Here is a 19,288-nt window from a genome sequence, read left to right as displayed (position 1 = left end):
GGTGAGAAAAAACCTGTTTTAATCCACCTAGTGGTGAAAGGAACCTTGGTTATACGGTCTTACTTGCTATTTGAGATAGAAATCGACACGTCTTCGGAACATAATTCATCTATTGGTTAACGATGCATGGTGCGTTGGTTTACATATTGCCCTTTGCATTGAAAGTTGGATTTTGAGCACACTTGTTCAGTCACACATTTTGTAGGTGAGAAAAGTTGCCAAAATTTCGTGGTAAAAACCCATGAATCTTGGTTGATTCCTGAAATAGATTCCTATTTCAATTCTAATGCACACGTACAGTTGTTATCGACGCTACGAATAATATAAAAATAGTTTCTAAATACATAATTCCGCGCATAATTCATAATTTGAACAAATATGCAGCATATATGAAATAAATGAAATATTAAATACTATTTGCTTTTCCTACAACTGGTACTGGCGCCCCTGCTAAATCAAATGTCAGCTCAGATGGGAGAGTTGTAATGATGGTCAGTGGCGGATCAAAATCTATAACGATTATTGATAAAATTTTCTTATCGTTAATAATTAATAATAATAATATGAAAGTATAAGCAAAAATACGTAAGAAATAGAACAAAAATGTTAAAATAATAACAAGCCAAGAAGAAGATTTCACTTTAAACCCACCAATTTTCTCTCTCCAGAACTGAGAAAGTAATTATGTTTTGAGTGTGTGTGTGTGTGCATGCTTCTTGTAATTTCATATTTTTTTATTACATCACACATATCTACTACAATATCCTTCGCCCCTACTCTTTGTTCTGAATCTATTTATTATTATTTCATATTTCGTAAAACTGTTTTATCTTGATTTTATTTTTATTTTTTTTTTAATTTTGTAGTTTCATTTATCTTTTATTTTTTTTTTAACATCAAAAGTATTTAGATATATGCAACTGCTCCACAAATATTTTTGGAGTTTACTGATACTTATTTAAAAAAAACTTTTTTGCTGTTTTTGTTTATTTCGTTATTTTTGCATTAGCTAAAAATCTTTGACTTATGTGATTTATATCGCATAGTTGCATGGTCTTATAGTGACTCAAACCATTAAAATCATACGATGTCCAATCACCGTTATCATATTTCGGAGTCCTATTGCTCCTTCAACACATTCGGAGTCCAATTGCTCCGTATCGGCCCACAGTGTCCAATTGCACTGTTACCACATCTCGGAATCCTATGGCTCGTTCAACTCATTCGGAGTCCAATTGCTCCATACAGACTTACAATTCAACAATCACACAGTGTCCAATTGCACTGTTATCATTTAACTCATTCGGAGTCCAATTGCTCCGTATCGACCCACAGTGTCCAATTGCACTGTTATCATATTTCGGAGTCATATTGCTCATTCAACACATTCGGAGTCCAATTGCTCCTTTAACATATTCGGAACCTAACTGCACCGTATCGACCCACAGTGTCCAATTGCACTGTTAGCACATCTCGGAGTCCTATCGCTCCTTCAATTCATTCGAAGTCCTATTGCTCCGTACAGGCTTACAATTCAACAGTCACACAGTGTCCAATTGCACTGTTATCATTTCACTCATTCGGAATCCAACTGCTGCGTATCGACCCACAGTGTCCAATTGCACTGTTATCACATCTCAGAGTTCTATCGCTTTTTCTACCCATTCGGAACCTAATTGCCCCGTATCGTTATTGGCCAAAATTATTCAGCGTATCTTTTTTTTTTTATAATCATTATCGGTTTTATCATCATAAAGTTGCTAAATAATCATCAAAGTTCCAAATCATCATTGAAATAACAAACATTATCATTAAATAACTTAATCATATCAGCAATCAAGTCATCAATTAACATAAACCTTCTTCAACCTTCAACCCATCATCAACAAGATATAAAATCAACATCATGTTATTAAATTATCGTCAAGTTCCTAGCATGATCACCACCAATATGTTACTATCCTATTTTGAATCTGGCTCTTACCTTTTGTCAAAGTAACTCATTAACAGAAATCTCCCACTATTGCTTACTAAATGGTTATTAACAAGTTATCAACTCATCAAGTTACTAAATTATCAACAAATTACTGAATCATCATCCTCAAGTTACCAAATCAAAATCATCAAATTACGAAATGAGTTACTACATTATCACCATTAAGTTTCCAAATCATCATCAAATTATTGAATTATCGTCATCATGATACTAAATCATCATAAAGCTGCCAACTCATCATCATCAAGTAACTAAACCGTTATTATTATCAATTCAAGTTACGTAAGTCATCAAGTTACGTAAACCATCATCAAGGCACTAAATCATAATTCTCAAGATATTCAATCAACATCATAATCAAGTTACTAAAACAGTCATCAAGATACATAAACCATTATCAAGTTACCAAATCTGTATCATCAAATTACTAAATCATAGTCAACAAGCTGCTAAACCTTCATTGATCATCAAATTACTAAATCGTCAAGTTATAAAATCATGAGTAAGTTACTAAATCATCATACTGTAACTGATTCATCATCAATCAAGTCATCAAGTTACATAAAACATCCGAAATGTTGCTAAATCATCATGTTACTAACCTTTTTTCCAACATGACTTTTACCTTGGTTTGTCGCATTGATTCATTAAAAGAAATCTTCCGCCATTCTTTAATTGAGCTTACAAGTATTTATCTATCATCTCTCCAACACGTCTCCCATCTATTAAGCAATTCTGCCATCAGAATCTTGCTTCACTATCTTCAACTGGGTGCAAGTGCCCATCCTTCATAGAGCGCACTCGTTAAATCAAAATTTACACTTTTTTCCGGAAAATTCCACTCAAAATTAACTTGCAACAACACAATTTATAAACAAAATTTGCAAAACACATGGTAGCGTATCCACCATCCATGGACTACTTCTTTTTCTTTGTTTCTTCAACTTTCAGACAACGCATCTAAACTTTGGCAGAAGCTGAATCTCTTTTTTTTTCACACATTTCTGAGCATAATAAAACATAGGTACGATTTCATCACTTTGCACAATGCGACGCCTTGCTTCCAGCTCTATCATATTAATGTTATCAAACCACTTCGTTTCCTTGAAAACGTCTACAAACTTATTTACCGGCCCGTCGGGAGCATTTACTGCGCCATGTCGTAACAGAAATTATTGCTATTATTTTCACCAGCAAAAACCATGCGATTTTTCCAAGTTTAGCTAACAGACTGATTTACGAATTTCAATCCTCGCTTGTTCAACTGTCGGTTTCTGCTTTTATCTGAAAGCCGAATATCTTCTCCCTCTCACCAAAGCGTTCGGTTGTTGTTGCTTATGTTCAGAAACGAATCGATTTTCTCCCGATCGGCAGTATACTCCCGTCTTCTTTTTTTTCGACAATATACTCGGCTACGAGCAAGCTGTTCTCCAATAGCGATATATCCCACGTATTCTCCCGTGATTGCTCTAGTCAACGGTAAGTTAACGTCAATGCCGAACTCTTGGAATTTGTTCCCACATATACTCTCAAATGTTCTTCTTTTCTTTTATGCAATTTTCTCTCTCCAGAACTGAGAAAGTAATTATGTTTTGAGTGTGTGTGTGCATGCTTCTTGTAATTTCATATTTTTTTATTACATCACACATATCTACTACATTATCGATATAAGATTACTAGCGATATTATCAGTAGCACACTTTTCATCACTGTTTTGAAGGTTGCACTTTATAAGTGTGCAGTCCAATTGAGTGTGAAGAGCGCAATAAAATTTTTGGAAATTGAATAAGTTCACGAAATTTGATAAAATAGGAGCACTTATAAATTTTGATAGATTCTTTTTTCAAGAAATTGCTGAGTAAGTTGTTCCTAATATGAGTAAGTGCAAGTAAAAGTAAGTTGTAAAAGGAAATAATATTCTTTAACATATACATTGCGTAGTAAAGGTCTTTTAAATGCCATATTGTTATAAAGTGACAAATCATGGTTTAACTAACGTATATTCTTCAATAAACTTGTTATGAGCAAAATGTTAGAATTATTCAATGCATTAATACTTTAATTTGTTAGAAAAATAGATCAGCATAAGCCGACATCACAGAAACGAAGCAAGCAGCATGTGAAGTCCGCAATTGATCTCAACTGGAACATTTTCTCGTTTCTTCATATGGAAAAATGGGTCTGTCTGCAGCGGAATTATCAGCAAATGTAAAAGATTTAAAATGTATCCGTCTGTTGGTAGTCAAGTAATTCGAGGTCAAAATTGGGGTATTTTTTATAATCAAAGTTCTACAGTTCCTAAACAAGCAAACATAGAGCTATACTATATTCAGCAAAGTTGTGTATTTTTACTATTTGTACAACTTTGTAATACATGAACCAGTCATACAACAATTACAAAAAGAGCTAAAGTAGAAACACTGATTTTACACATTCATTTACAATAAATAAAATTTTTCCATCTTCGCTGAAGAGATAGAAGGTTGCTGTCTTCAGCAAAATTTCTTGTAATAAAATGCTCTAAAACTTTGCAGAACACATCAATGCGTAATATTGAAACTGAACACAAATAATTTTTTTATTTCACTTTTAGGGGGATTAATCAAAATTTAAATTCTACCAGACGATAGAGCTTTCAATTTCAAGAAACTCTTCCAAAGGTTCGATAAACCTAAGACCAAGTTTTGCCAGGCAAAACTATAGTGCGCACGTTTTTTTTGGTTTTGGGCTATTGTGCGCGCGAGTAAACCGTGTTACAAAAGTTGGCGCGAGTGTTCGAGGGTTAATATCTTTTGACCGGCAAAACCAATTCTTGTGAAATTTCGCAGATACATTCGCAGTGTCAAAACCTTTCGTTTGATATTAAAATAATTGAAACTTGATACATTATCTTAGTCAAAATTATTATAAATTATTGTTAATTTTGATGTGTTGTACACGATTGTCCATAACTTTCAAATTAAACGTCCAATCAAAAAACAAATCAATAGTGATCTATTAGGCTATATTGCCTCTCAAATGAGACTAATAGCACAAAAATCGGTTTAGCCATCTCTGAGAAACAGGCGATAATTATTACCTTGTCAAAACAGGTTTTTTAAGGTTAACTTTTAAACTACTTGTCTGTTCTCAATAAAACTTGTTGACAATTTTTATATTATAGCAAGAGCTTTCATTTGGTACTAAGATCATTGAAATCGGTTGTCTAGTTCCGGAGAAAATCGTGTCTGGTAGTTTTCACAATTTTACTCATAACTTTTAAACAAAAAGTCGTACCATGAAACAACACAATAGTGATACACTAGGCAATAGTACCTTTCAAACAAAAGTAAAATCGAACGAATCGGTTCAGCCATCTCCGAGAAACAGGCGATAGAAAATGAAGCGCACACACACACACATACATACATACACACACACAGACATTGCTCAATTCGTCGAACCTTATCGATTGGTATATGTGACTCGGCCCTCCGGGCCTCAGATCAACTTTGTGTTTTTCGACCAATTTTTAAACCTTTGTTATAGTATAACAAAGGTAAAAAGTAGTAAGAGCGGCATTGAAAATTATGGTCACCTGTCTGCAGGTTCGATCACTTTGACTCAATTTTGATTCATTTGACAGTAGCGTCCTAACCGAGCAAAATTGGACAAATTGATGTATAGAACATTTGTAGATAATAACTAGATCTATAATTTTGCTGAATAAAGTGTTGCTGTATCTTTTGTAGTTGCGGTGTTACAATGCTAGTACCTCATTAGTAACTAAATGAACGTTCATTTAGTTACTAAAGAGGTACTAGCTTTGTAGCGCCGTAACTACAAAAGTTACAGTAACACTTTATTCTGCAAACTTGTAAATAATAACGAGTTCTAAAAATGTCTCATACATAACTTTGTCAAATTTTGCTCGGCTGAGACATTAGTGTCAAATGAATCAAAATTGAGTCAAAGTGATCGAACCATCCCTGCCTGCCTGCCCCTTCAAATGTGAGTTTCACAATTCCTTACCGATAGATCCCCCCTGACTAAACCATCAAATGTCTTCATCTGCCACACCTTTTTAAACATCATTGAGCCTGTACAGGGTGATCACACACCGGCAATGACAATCCATCCCGCGCACACACATTATGACTTGTTTATTATTAAAAAGTTTAAAGGGGTTTTGGCTTCTCAACGTGATAATTCTTGAATAGTTTTTTGGTATAATTGTAAAAATTGTTACCTGTGTTGCTTTGGCTGTACATAAATTACTTTACATACCTGCTGGCATACTGATAAAAGCTATAATGCCAAGTGTTGTGATACAATCTGTTGAGAGCTACAGCAGTGAAGATACGGTAAGGCGGTTCTAAAGTCTTGTTCATTGCATAGCTTTTTAATTTCACAAAAAGAATTTTCCAGCTTCAAACTTACTCGCAAAAGATGCTCGTAAATGGAGGTGTAAAGATTCGGGAGAAAAAAGCGCCTACGTTATTTTGCGTCTCGAAAAAGCACTCTGTATCAGCGGTATTGACATCGGAAATGAACACTCTGCTTTCATTGAAGTGCTGGTGGCCAAAAGCGGTCCATCGAATCCGGAATTCACGGAAATACTTTTAACGTCGTCCTTTATGACTCCGATTGAAAGTCGTAACTCTACCAGTGTTAATAGAGTTAGGTGTTTCACACAAAATGAACTCGTAGAGCAAATCGCACGAGAAAAGTGGGATCTAGTTAAAATCATTTGTACCCAGCCTTTCAACAGTCGGGTACAATATGGAATTGCGTTTATTAAGCTCCACACATCATCTATTGATACAGTGCGGCGCGAAAAATCGCTCGTGCCTGAAAAATTCCAAAAACAAATTGAGTCAGCAGTACCTAAGTCAGATACACCGAAAGTTTTGAAGCTAGGAAGGTTTACCATTAGAGAAGAGTCTCCGGATTCTGACGGAGGCAGCACGTCGTCTACAAATTTGTTTGCCAGATGGAAAGAATCACGCGTTGGGAGTTCGCCCGTTCCGATGGCGGAGAAGAAAAATGCAACTCCGACCCTCTCAACGGCTGCAGCAATACGAAATGCTTCGACTCCAGCGGCGTTAAAGAATACTTCTGCTTATTTGGTCAAAAAGCCTGTAACAGTTACGCATAAAGCAAAACCACTACTTTACGATGATGATGATGATGAGGAGGAGGGATTGCCAAAGTTGCTCAATCGAAATCGCGACTCCCTGCTATATGATAAAGAAGATGACAAACCAAACCCAAAGTTGGAGAAAAGGTTAATGGAAGAGCGCTCACGACAGGAACGTGAGAAGTTAGCTAAAGAAAGTAAAGAACAGCGTGATCGGTTGATAGCAGAAAAGAAAGAGAAACTTCATGATACATCGTCATCCAAGTTCAAAGATTTTTTGGTTGATAAACCAGCTTGCAGCATCTCGTCTCCAGAAACATCTTCTCGGCCTAGCAAACAATCTTCTACACCAAATAAAACCGACAATCAGAGAACTGTACCGAAATCAGTGCATGAACGGAACAATTCGAAAGAGGATCGGATGCATGATGGTGAAGAAAAAGAACGTAAAAAACGTTCTTCCGATACATTCATCGGTAGTTCAAAGGGCGAGGACCGGTCGGGTGTAAAAAGGCCCAGACGACAGCAAAGTGATACTGAAAACGAATATGACAAAACAGAAAGCAAGAAGAGGAATCCAACGTACAAACCATTCAACAAACTGTTGGAGAACGTAGTTTTAGTCATCAGTGGAATACAGGTCAGTAGCCTGTACGGTGTATTTCGTAGTTGTAGCTATACTTTAACTGTATCATTTTGCTTTATAGAACCCGGATCGTGCTAATCTTCGTAGCCAGGCTCTCGCGATGGGGGCTAAATATAAATCGGACTGGGACTCCAGCGGCACTCATCTCATGTGAGTTGTACATGTATCCAATTAAAATGTTGAATTTATTATTTTCCAACTTGTTCTAAGGATAGTGGTGCCTTTCATCAGTAATAATTAGTTTTAGTAATAATTCTGATAATGTAAAATCCCTTGTTAAATGTAAATGTCGATGCGTTTATTCTAAACGTTACTATTACTTTTACAGTTGCGCTTTCAAAAACACGCCAAAGTACAACCAGGTGCACGGCCAAGGAAAAATTGTCAAAAAAGAATGGATTGAACGATGCTTTGCTCTGCGGAAGCGCATCTCATGGCGCAAATTTGCGCTAGACTCTGACGATGCTCAGCAGTCTGATTCGGAAGCAGAAATCGTTGATGCTGCTCGGAAGCCTGCGGAGTCTTCACGAGAGAATAAAAGCCCGGGTAAAAGCCCGCGTAGATCTCAAGAGAACCGCAAGAGCGTCATGGAAACCGACGAAGAAGTTCTAGCACACTACGATCTGGACGATGTGGTTATGGTCGAGGAAAAACCAGAAACTCACGTAATCTCCGGTTCGGATACTGAGGAAGAGATTGAACGTGTTAAGCAAAAGCAGCGTGAAAGGACAGACGGAAATAAAATGTACGACAGGAGTACAGAGGATGAAGATAAAAATACTATTGGGGAAACCTGTTCAACACTGGATTTCTTCCACAAAAAAATATTTTTCATAGACGATGGAGTTGGGGCAGTTGATGCTATAAAGCTGAAACGATACGTCGAATTATACAAAGGGTGAGTAAAATGCTAAAAATTTGAAATGAATAAAACATGACTTATATGTCGTCTTAGAACCATCACGGATAATGCTAACAAAGCACATTATGTCATAACACGTGACAAAAAGCCTATGGCGGAAAGTTTTAGAGGGGAACTCGTAAAACCTCTGTGGGTATACGAATGTCACGACATGGAATGTCTCATACCCGTTCAACGGTATCAACTCTGATGAAGTATTACAAATTACGCAGTTAGTATTCTGTATCAATTAGTGTGTCCTTTATTTGTTTACGATCAATCTGTTTTATTTGAATACAAAAATCGCTTCTAAACGAAATTGCTCACATGAAGAAGATTTATGCTCGAAAGAAGAACCCTTAGACAATCATCTCTAGTTCACGTGCGTAAAAAATGGCTTGTTCGGCCAATTCCCTCGATGGAATAGGTTCCTTCGGTTTGACGAGTTCGCTAACAAAATGGTAGAACCCATCCGAGTTTAGCCTCCATCCTTTTTTCTCTCCAAACTGCTTGACTTCCTCCTTGCTTTTGAGATTTAGCCGCTTGGCAGCCTCTTGGAGCGAAATTTTCTCGTACGAACTCTCAAGACAAGCACCAATTTCATCACGCACCGTTTGCAACAGAATATCGATGAAGAAATTATAACTCTCGGCCGGAGCATTTCCCTTGGCCAAGAATATTTTGTTGTACCTTCCTTCCATGAAATATTGCTCCAAAGCCAACGGGTGCCTAATGTATTCATTTGCTTGAATGATGTCTGCCGGAAGCAGTTCCAGTTCGGTGTGAAACTCGGCCACTCGGTTCTGCGATAAGAGGAACAGCAGATTCAGTCCAAGCAGTTGGTATTTATTTTTAGATTCCCCAATTTCATTCCTAAAAGATCATAACGTTTTAAAACCCCATAGAAGACTTTTTGTTTCAGGCTTACTTGTAATCGTAGTAATAGCATTTAAGTTGAGAAATATATCTTTCAAATGAAAGAATGTTCTTTGTAGCTACACTATACTCGACACCGATTTCGAGAACATCTCGTGCGATCAGCAACTCTTGTTGAGATGCTGGACTGTTACTTGGCAAATAGCACAATTGAGTAAGAGCAATCTGATAGGAAAAAAGAAGTTGAGTTATCACTTATTATTTTAGAAAATTAAAAATAAATTTTACCTTTAGTTTATCAAGAAGTGATCCGCACAACTTTAGATTGATAGGACTTTTCAACCATTCTGCTTTCAACTGTTTGTACAATACAAGTACGTTGTCCATATTTGATGATTTTGTTCGTTTAGAATTAGAAGTTTGTGGCTTTCGGAATAGGCTATAATAAGTATATTTTCAGTTAATGTTTAATAACCTAAGACAATAAAAAGAGCCAGTTGCCTGCTAATAAACTGCACAAAACTGAAATGTCATGCTTAGCAAAAGCAAGTTTGACAGTTTGCCGTATTCATAGTATTGTTACAGCGGATCATAATGCGAAAAAAGGGGAAAACGAAAAAGGAAGTAAACTCAATGCCGCCATTTTTACTAGGGATCTTAATATTAGAGAGATGCAACCGCTTAGTTTAGAGCTTTCCGGTGATGATTGATGTGTCGGTGTTTTAAAATGAGGCAAACAAGGCAGTAAACAAAAGAGATGCTTTTCTTTGTTACAGGCACGAAATAAATTTCATCTTTTGCTAGCTTAAGCGGGGTACGGTGCTGAAAAGTAATGGGTAAAAAGATAAGACAAGAAATGCTCAAGAAACCGATTTCTTACGCACCTTATAAGAAATATTGTTTCACGTCCAGACGGTGTAGTTTTACACGCAAGTGAATTAAAATGTCACTTTTCCGAACGGAATAATATCCGGCGCAACTATTACCACAAGACAAAATGACTTGGTGGTTGCTTGCATTGGAGTTGTCAAAATTTCTTCGGTAAATAGCAAGATTTATTCTTGAGCTATTTTCTTTTCAGCAGCGTAACCCGCTTTAAGGTGACGGTACTGAATCCAAACATGGCCGGAAAAACGGCTATATCCTCACACGGGCGCCATGTTAGGATTCAGTACCGTTTCACCTTAAATGCCAGCAGATTTTCAAACTATTCGCTTGAATTTTGAACGGGATGAAGAATTTGACCGAAATAGGTAAACTAACCTATTGCAGATTGCAAGATAAATCCTCACATTGCGGTTATCTTGACAGCTGAACCAAACTACCAAAAGATAACCGCATGATTTATTATAGTAATTTAGCATTTGAAAATTTACCAAATCAATTATTTTCCACCACATACACATTACAAAACTGATATTTTATCGAACCACAAACCGGAAAACTTAAATTTTAATTTTGCGGTTGTCTCGCGGTTATCTCCTGAGCGCATTATCACCGCCGCAGCCAGGAGGATTTATTATAAGCGCCGCAATATTTTGGATCACATCAACAGCTATCCAACTTTTCGCGTGCGTAATGGCGGCTAGTGGGTACAACTTTCGGAAAATGTTAGCATGCCTTTGGCAACTTTATTCATGTCAAGTTGATATTTTCAGCCTTAATTGTTGTTGTAGAACTTTCAAGCATACGTGAGCGAAGTTCCCAAAAGCAAATAAACATTGTCGAAAAGTGCACCCACTAGCCGCCATTAAGCACGCGAATAGGTGGATTTTTGTAGAAATATCAAGCGTACGTGAGTGGAGTTGCCAAAAGCAAATAAACATTTTCGAAAAGTGTACCCACTAGCCGCCGTTAAGTGCGTCATCGATTCTGCAAATTTCAAAAGCAGTTTTTTTGGTTGTAACAAAAATATTATTCATGAAAATATATTCGCTGTGTTCAGATCGGAAAGAAGAATGCAGTGAATACATTTCTATAAATAGAACCCTGCTTTTTGACCCAAAAATTGCTTCCGAAATTGGGCTTTCCAACGAAAAGTTAATGACTGCTAATTTCTGGTTAAGCGCACGAAAAGATAGATACCCGTAAAAAAAAATTACATTAAATTTTGTAGTATAAAGAATGCATCTACACTCAACTTTCGCTAATTGCACTAAGCTCTTAGCCCGTTTAGTGAAAGACTTTCGTTAATTGGGCTGAGATGTCAAAACCAAGGGATATATCGATTGTTTTTGTCGAAATCATCGCAGAAAGGTTTATAAAAATATACACTTATATTAAATACAGAATCAAAGTGGAACCTAATCTTTTCATTGTTGAAATTTAGTTCTAGATTGTTTAATAAGTATATAGCTGAATTTCATGCTACAATGTTAATATATATTGGCATTTTTAACTGTTTCACCGTGATGCTAAAAAAAGGAGGGTCAAGTTCATAAGTGATCGGAAAACGATATGATGCAATTGTGTTCCATTCAATTAATTTTAATATTTTCTGTATAAATTATTTTCCACACTTAAATGAACTATATTCAAGAGCCCCTCGGAAGAAAAAATACGCTGTCAGAAATGACGTTTGACTTCGTTTTAGATGGGCTATAGCCCAATTAACGGAAGCCCGATTAAAACGTAGCCCAGTTAAAGATAGCCCAACGAACGAAAGTTGACTGTACAACAGTTTTGACGTAGGACTACGTCTTACGGTAAGTTTTGAGATAGGGTGTCATTCCAAAAAATCGAAAAATGCGAGCGTCACGAAAAATGAAAGGTTTTGAGCGCTAATAGCTCAGCGGTTTTCTAATCGATTTTCAATATTCTTACACCAATCGATCGGAAAATCTTCTAAGAATTGACGCAAATGAAGAAAAGTATGGGTTCTTGATGTTGAACTATTGAAAAATTTAAAATAATGAACCTATGGTGTACCAGAATTCTCGCTTCGTGATTGGTTGGAAGATTCTTTACGATGGTCTAAACCTATATCAAATTGATATCTGTGCTTGGGAAGTAAGCCAAAACAAGTGACCAAGTTTCCTCATTTCAACAAGATTTCTTAACACCGCGGTTCAACCTAGACCATTTTGATGTCCTTGCTTGGGAAGTACGCCAGAGAGAGTAACAAAGCCCCCTCGTGCCAACAGATTTCTTACGAACGCGATTAAACCTAGTCCAATTTGATGTCTGTGTTAGGGAAGTGTGCCAGAAAAAATGACACAAGTTCGTCGTCCCAACAGATCGCAAATTCTTTACTGCGAGACGATTAAACCTAGGCGAACTTGATATCTGTGTTGGAAAACTGTGCTACAGCTGTAGTGTTCGGTTATAATACGACTCTGTATGAATACGCATGCTTGCCGTTTCATTATAAGTGTAGTGAAAAGATAAGCTGTTGATAAAATAGGATTGAATTGGTAAAATCCCTTTAACGTGGGAAACCATGGATAATGAAAATAATCTTTATTTTCAGTAAGGTAGCAGGAAAGCAATAGTTTGTGTTCTTGATTTTGTTAAATTGTTTTCAAATGCACAATCTTTTGAGAATTGAACGTATGCAATGTTACTACTTTGATAAATGTTACATACAACGCATGTAGCATGTATATATGTTGCATATAGCATGTATACATGAAGAATCGAATGATTACAAGCATGAATACATGCCACTATCACTACAAAGAGACTTACATAGTCCTGCGTCACCTATATATGCGGTCGTGTCTTGTACACAACCCCTCTGATTTTTATTGTAGACACTGAAACTTATGGTAAATTTATTGTAAAAGTGTCTCAAATTCAATGTTTTTCATAATATTGTTTTTAATTTTATGCGGCTACTTTACTGCCAGCCCTCCTATAGTGCTGACAATGCTTATTTGCAGCTAGTTACCGATAAGAAGAATTTAAATAGAATTGTGGATGCCAATTTACAACAATTATGCAGTCAAAAGGCTGATAAACAGCAACCTGTAGTATAAAACGCCAGGGATGCTAATAAACGATTGATTTACTGCTTATACTTATTGGTTACCTGGGTAAAATTGGACATATTTCATCAGAAAATTACTGCTTTTTTTAAATATTATTTTATTTTTTCGCTGAAAAAAAATACCCATAAAAGGACGATAACTTTCACTAAATAGATGAAAATTTTTGTTCACAAAAAAAAAACAGATTTTTTATTGATAAGATACTTAACAACTCGTCATTTTTATGGCAGAATCTCTCAAAACCATGAAAGTTATGGTGGACTACAATAAGTTTGATGGTTTGGTATCGTTTCTGTCGATACGTTTTATAGTTTTTACTGTATTTTGTATCCTACTGTTACCATAATTTTTATCTTCATGCTATGTTTATTTTTTACCGGGTACATATAGCGAATTCAATAATTTGAACACTTCTATTTGATTTTGCTGTTGCTTATATGTTCTACAGTAATGAAGCAACATACCTAATTGATATTTTTCGATTTGTGTACATATCCAATCCCCGAGCTCCAGCTGTCTTCGTAATTGAGGCAAACATCATGTATTCACTCGTACTTCGTGTTCGCTAGTGTGGGTGCCAAATTATGTACAGCTACTGATGGGGTCCAAAGTACGTTGGTTACCCTATGCCCCAAACATCCAAAGTTTCGTTAGGTACTTGGACACTAAGAAGTAAAGAAACCAATTTAGAGCTCCGAAAGCGACGATAGCTGATATTCCAAAGTGACTAATTGGTTGTGTTTCTATTTTAGATCGTACTGAGCTCACTGTAGTGTCTGCCTCGGTTGCCTCCGACCGAGCCCTCCGGAACACGGAACAACAACGTCCGTAAACGTCTACGTTCGTCCAAAAACTGACTCTCTGGTTTTAGAGCAAGCTTGTTCATGCCACGTGCCAGTATACGTGAGTCTCATATTGACCGATTCAAGATTGCTCTCCTTGTCTCTTACCGTTCGTATGACAAATTCTCGCAACACATGCAAAGCAATTTCCGTTACACTGAAACAAACGATTTAGTTTCATTAGATTTATTTTTACGTTAATTCTTCTAACTTCGCACGTTCCCTACACTCACATATGTAGATTTGGTTGTACACGGGTTATCCAGTTCTGTTGCGAATCTTCTTACTACAGCAAATAGTACGAGACACTCGGCAACCAGCGTATTCACGTGATCGTTGAAAGTCAACCCTGCGGCTAGATTGACTCCTAAGTCCTTAACCCTGTTCACTCGTTTGATGCTTTTTCCATCCAAGCTGTAGTCGAATATTAATGGATTTGAGCAGCGTGTAAACGTTATGGCAGCACCTTTTTCGTTAATGATTTGCAACTTGCATGCTGAACAGAAACGCCCAAAACTTTGCAAATCTCTTTGAAGCTTTAGGCAATCTTCCTGCTTTTTCACTGGATAAAAGAGCTTCACATCGTCAGCGTAAATTAATACGAGGGCATTATCAATTGCAGTTGGCATTTCATTCATCAGTAGGATGAACAGAAGTGGTCCCAAATGACTACCTTGCGGAGCTCCTGATGTTACATCGTAAAGTTCTCAGCTTGCCCCAGCAATATATTGCTTTCTTCCGGTCAAGTATCCATGGATCCATGTTAACAACGAGCCACCAATGCCGGCACGTGCAGCGGCTCACCTCTAAAATTCCGACAACGTCGAAAGCTTTTGTCATGTCTGTGTACACACAATCAACTTGATATCCCATTTTCATCCATTTTATAGTATAACACGCGTTGTGAATTCACACAAGTTTGTTACAACTGACCGGCACTTGAAGAATCCATGTTGTGCTGATAATATCCAGTTCTTCACTGCTGCATACAACTTATTATAGACGAGCTCTTCAAACAGCTTCGGGATTGCGGATAATATAGCTACTCTTCTATAATTTTCTGCTTTAATCTGAGACTATAACCGGATTCGAACCCACAACACCCGCCAGGGCATTCTGGATGAATGCGGGACATATTGAATGGCTTATTTGCTAAATCGGTTCGGTAGTAAAGATGGGATAATTCAGAAATTGGGCGCTTCATTTTGGCGATAGTGGTGCTCCCAGTAGCCGTGGATGCTAGCTCTTGGTAGTGTTATGTTATTTGTAAACAGTTCTGCTTAGTATTTTTTTTCTCGCAGTTTTAAGGTAACGTGGTTTCGAGATATTCATCATGCAGAAGAAGAACTGAAAGTAATTATGTGCGGTCACCTGCAGAATCTATCAGCGTCGGTCGGAAGCTGGGGGACTGACGGATTACCCTGAAAGAGCGGTGGTGTGTATTTGAGGGGTGCAAGGAAACGCCCAGGGCTATCCGCAAGGTGTTCGCCAGACGTTGAAGTTGAACTCTTGATCGTCAACTGTGGTGGAGGTCCATTCGGAAAGTCAAGGCTGATCTTGGCAGCACGGATTGTGCTTTGGCGAAAAAACTGAACACTGACCGCTGTACTGTGCAGCGAATCCGTCTCGGAATAATTACAAGTGTTACCGAGCAAGTGGGGAACCCAACAGAAGCCTCAAACAATAAACAAAGGCTAGAATCTGGTCTCGTGGGCTGTGCGGCCAGCTGGTGACGAAAGTGACGAAACGATGCATGTGTCTGACTCGATGATGAATAAGCTACAGAGAAGGCCGATTCCAGCCATAGCCAGTAGTTGAATTCTTCATGCTCTAGCTCGCGGTAGGGTTTGTAGCAGATTCGAGATTGGTTTCGGGGATGGGTTCGTAATAAAAGGTCATGACTTGGCAAGGGATCTGTTTCATTGGCATCCGTGAGAAAACCAGTGTTTTGTGACGGATAAGAGTTCGCAGAAACACAGGGGTAGGTGCCTCACCAGGCGGATTTGCCCTTGATTAAGTCCAGTGTTGGGCACCGCTAATTCGCTAATTCGCTAACCGACTAATCGAGAAACGCTAGTTATACTTTATAATTTATACTCAGACTGTCCGAATTGTTGCTGGGCCATGATTCCAAATAACGTGCCGCTGTTTATTTGAAAATTAACAAACTGTAAAGCATTTTATCTATTATAATAGGTTTTGATCTTAGGTAAATTAAGAAAAGTCATGTAATAAATGTAAATTATAAATAATTTGTACAGCGATAGATTACAATGCAAGTTGTTGCGATATGTTCAAAAATAAACAGTAACTGTTAATTTGCAGTTTGGGATTGGTGATTAGCGAAATTTTCACGACTATCGAGCAAATTGCATCGGTTAGCGAATTAGCGAATTAGCGGTGCCCAACACTGATTAAGTCCCATGATAGCCTGCCACAGTTTCAGCATGCATCCCAAGTAACAATTTCAATTTTAAGGTGCACTTGAAGAGGTTTCCAGCATTTGCTGCTTAAAACCGATCTCAAAACTTGTAATTCTACAAAACTGCGATAAAACAGCCATAAAACCCTTATAAGGCGAGGGAGGCCCACACTAAAGAAGGTTCTCAAGAAAATTTCCAAAGATCCTTTTAAAACTTGTAATTCTTATCGATATCTATTTATAATGACTTCCAAGAGTCGCTTGAAACAAAAAGAAAACCGCCACAAGTGTTAATGATTTTATGGTTGTCTCTTCAAAGAACACTTGCAAGACATTATACACTTTTCACAGCCTTAAATGTTTTAAATTGACCAAGAGCTATAAGCTATAAGCATTCACAGATATTGCTATTTCGAAATGGGTATAAATGAAAATTGAAAATAAAAATGGTGACAAAAGCAGCTGCTTTGTTGCTCACAAATGAGAAATTTTTCATGCCACGCTCGGTTTGTCGATGTTTTGTGACATGAAAGTTAGAAAATTTTAACGCGCCAGTTATTTTTGCTAGATTACTGAAAAATTAAATTAATAAAAAAAAATTAATGATTTCATGAAGAAGTTGATAGCTACTAATTTTTTAACTAATTGTGGCAAAAAGGCTTTTATATGTCTAAACATTTATTTAAAAAGATAAGATCACTAATGGTATTGCATAATACAGTGGACCCCCGTTCGTTTGAACGATTCCTCATGCAAATTAACGGGGTTAGTTTTTAATTTGAACAACTAGTAACCCTAAATATGCAGAAGTTTGTGTGAACTGGCTACCCTGCTCTTTGTTATTGTTTTACTGGTTTGATTCAGTTGGCAATTGCAAGCAGCGAATATTTCATTTTTCGATCGGATTTCTACCATAACTATTGGGAAAACGCAATGTGAAACAGATTAAACACGCTCAGTACAAACAAATCGTGTTTATGTGCATTGTCCGCATTAGCAAATGATGTCATATTGAGAATGACATTTGAACCATTTTTACCAACGAGGTTCAAATTAAAAAGTGTTCAGATTAAAAACGGTCAAACGAACGGGGGTCCACGGTGCCATATTTATAAGCGCCCATATGCGCTTGAATACAATTTTAAAAGTAATCAAAATAGCCCTGTTCGCCATTTTTTCAATGGTTTTATCCAAATCAACCCGAAAGCGCTTATTAGACTAACATTTTTTGCACAAGACAAAGAAAATTTTTCCAAGAGTTCATTCCAAGTTCATCAATACTTATTGTATTCTTGAAGAAGACAAGTTGCGCTTGAATAAGAGTTGTTTGAATTACTTGAGGGCACCAAGTTTTTGCAAGATAACCATTCTAGTATAAACAAAGAAAACATCAACGAAGTATCGACGTAACGTGTTGTTTGTGCTGTTTGGACTGCACAGTTCCAAGCGTTTAATTTACAGTCGGTACAACTGTTTTTAAAAATTAGGCTTCAACTGCTTCAGTGCCTTCAAACATTTTCCATACAAAGACATCTGATTTATGAACTCTATATTTAGTTTAAAAAATATTAAAAGCTCTAGAGGAATCCCGCACCGCCTCTGGCAAATGCATCATTACCGGCACTGTCCTTCCCCAGTTTAGTTAGTCCTGAGATCTTTATTGTTTTGTGACTTCGCTGATTGTTCATATAAAAGAGTTTTCAAAATATTACACAGATTTTCGCTTAATTTTCGTTTAAAAGATCTGTATTCTTCAATTTTCTCCAGGTTCAGACATCCATTTTGACAGATTAGTTGTTTACGTTAGAATGTTCTTATTCAAGAGCATAATTTCTCTTTCAAGAATATACGATTTTAAGAGAGTTTTATGGCAGTATTGTTAAGATAAACGAATCTTGCAGAAGAATATCATAAGTTTTTGTCAAAACTATTGTTAAGTTTTAAGGAGCGCCGTTTTTAAGCAAAAATGAAGTCTCCTTTAAAACCCCTTATAAGGTAAATTACACTTATTGATAATTTAGTTTTATGGGTGACTTCTAGTCTCCTTCAGTCATACTTCAGAAATGTTAGTCAAATAAGATAAAATTCACTTGAGGAGAAGCATTATAAAACCTAACAGACTTTGAAGTGCTCTGATAAAACTACTATAAGAAATGAATAAGACCAATTTGCTATTGGATTGTTACTTGGGATGCTACAATAGACAGTGGACTTCCTTTCAAAAGAGCTGAGTGCACCAAATTGTCTGATTCGTCCGCATATTTTACCAAAATAGCATTTAAGTAACATTTAAGGCAACTTAAATGTTATTGACATGCACTGGAAATGCTTATTGGTTACCTGGGTAGTAGTGCTGACTTTCAGTGCTGGAGCTGGTACACTCAAGTCTTTTGACGTAGGACTACGTCTTTGTTTACTATACTGGGACTGGGTGGCACTTTGTGAAAACGAAAATAGAAGTGTAACGTTTGAATGAAAGATTTCAAATGCTAATCAC

The 19,288-nt window shown here is 36.9% G+C and overlaps 2 protein-coding genes across 2 annotated transcripts; one reads left to right on the top strand and one right to left on the bottom strand.

Annotated features, from left to right (window-relative positions):
* Positions 1-6,201: 6,201 nt before the first annotated feature.
* On the top strand, positions 6,202-8,953 carry LOC128741333 (DNA repair protein XRCC1). Its single transcript, XM_053837082.1, has 5 exons — positions 6,202-6,339; positions 6,394-7,755; positions 7,823-7,911; positions 8,090-8,659; positions 8,717-8,953. Exons 1-5 carry the CDS (start codon positions 6,289-6,291, stop codon positions 8,871-8,873), a joined length of 2,229 nt encoding a protein of 742 aa, XP_053693057.1. The 5' UTR covers positions 6,202-6,288; the 3' UTR covers positions 8,874-8,953.
* On the bottom strand, positions 8,885-10,040 carry LOC128741334 (26S proteasome non-ATPase regulatory subunit 8). Its single transcript, XM_053837084.1, has 3 exons — positions 9,827-10,040; positions 9,591-9,763; positions 8,885-9,535 (listed from the first exon to the last, which is right to left on the bottom strand). Exons 1-3 carry the CDS (start codon positions 9,923-9,925, stop codon positions 9,022-9,024), a joined length of 786 nt encoding a protein of 261 aa, XP_053693059.1. The 5' UTR covers positions 9,926-10,040; the 3' UTR covers positions 8,885-9,021.
* Between the last annotated feature and the right edge of the window lie 9,248 nt (positions 10,041-19,288).

This window comes from Sabethes cyaneus, chromosome 3 (genome assembly GCF_943734655.1).
Source record: "Sabethes cyaneus chromosome 3, idSabCyanKW18_F2, whole genome shotgun sequence".
Lineage (NCBI taxonomy): Eukaryota > Metazoa > Arthropoda > Insecta > Diptera > Culicidae > Sabethes > Sabethes cyaneus.
This window is presented reverse-complemented; position numbering and strand designations above follow the sequence as displayed.

Bases quoted from the DNA above. Each gene is read 5' to 3' on its own strand.
- LOC128741333 (XM_053837082.1), top strand. From the start codon at position 6,289: ATGCCAAGTGTTGTGATACAATCTGTTGAGAGCTACAGCAGTGAAGAT. The intron at 7,756-7,822 runs GTCAGTAGCCTG...TTTGCTTTATAG, and splicing joins TAGTCATCAGTGGAATACAG to AACCCGGATCGTGCTAATCT. The intron at 7,912-8,089 runs GTGAGTTGTACA...TTACTTTTACAG, and splicing joins TCCAGCGGCACTCATCTCAT to TTGCGCTTTCAAAAACACGC.
- LOC128741334 (XM_053837084.1), bottom strand. From the start codon at position 9,925: ATGGACAACGTACTTGTATTGTACAAACAGTTGAAAGCAGAATGGTTG. The intron at 9,764-9,826 runs GTAAAATTTATT...TTTTCCTATCAG, and splicing joins CACTTCTTGATAAACTAAAG to ATTGCTCTTACTCAATTGTG. The intron at 9,536-9,590 runs GTAAGCCTGAAA...ATGATCTTTTAG, and splicing joins TGCTATTACTACGATTACAA to GAATGAAATTGGGGAATCTA.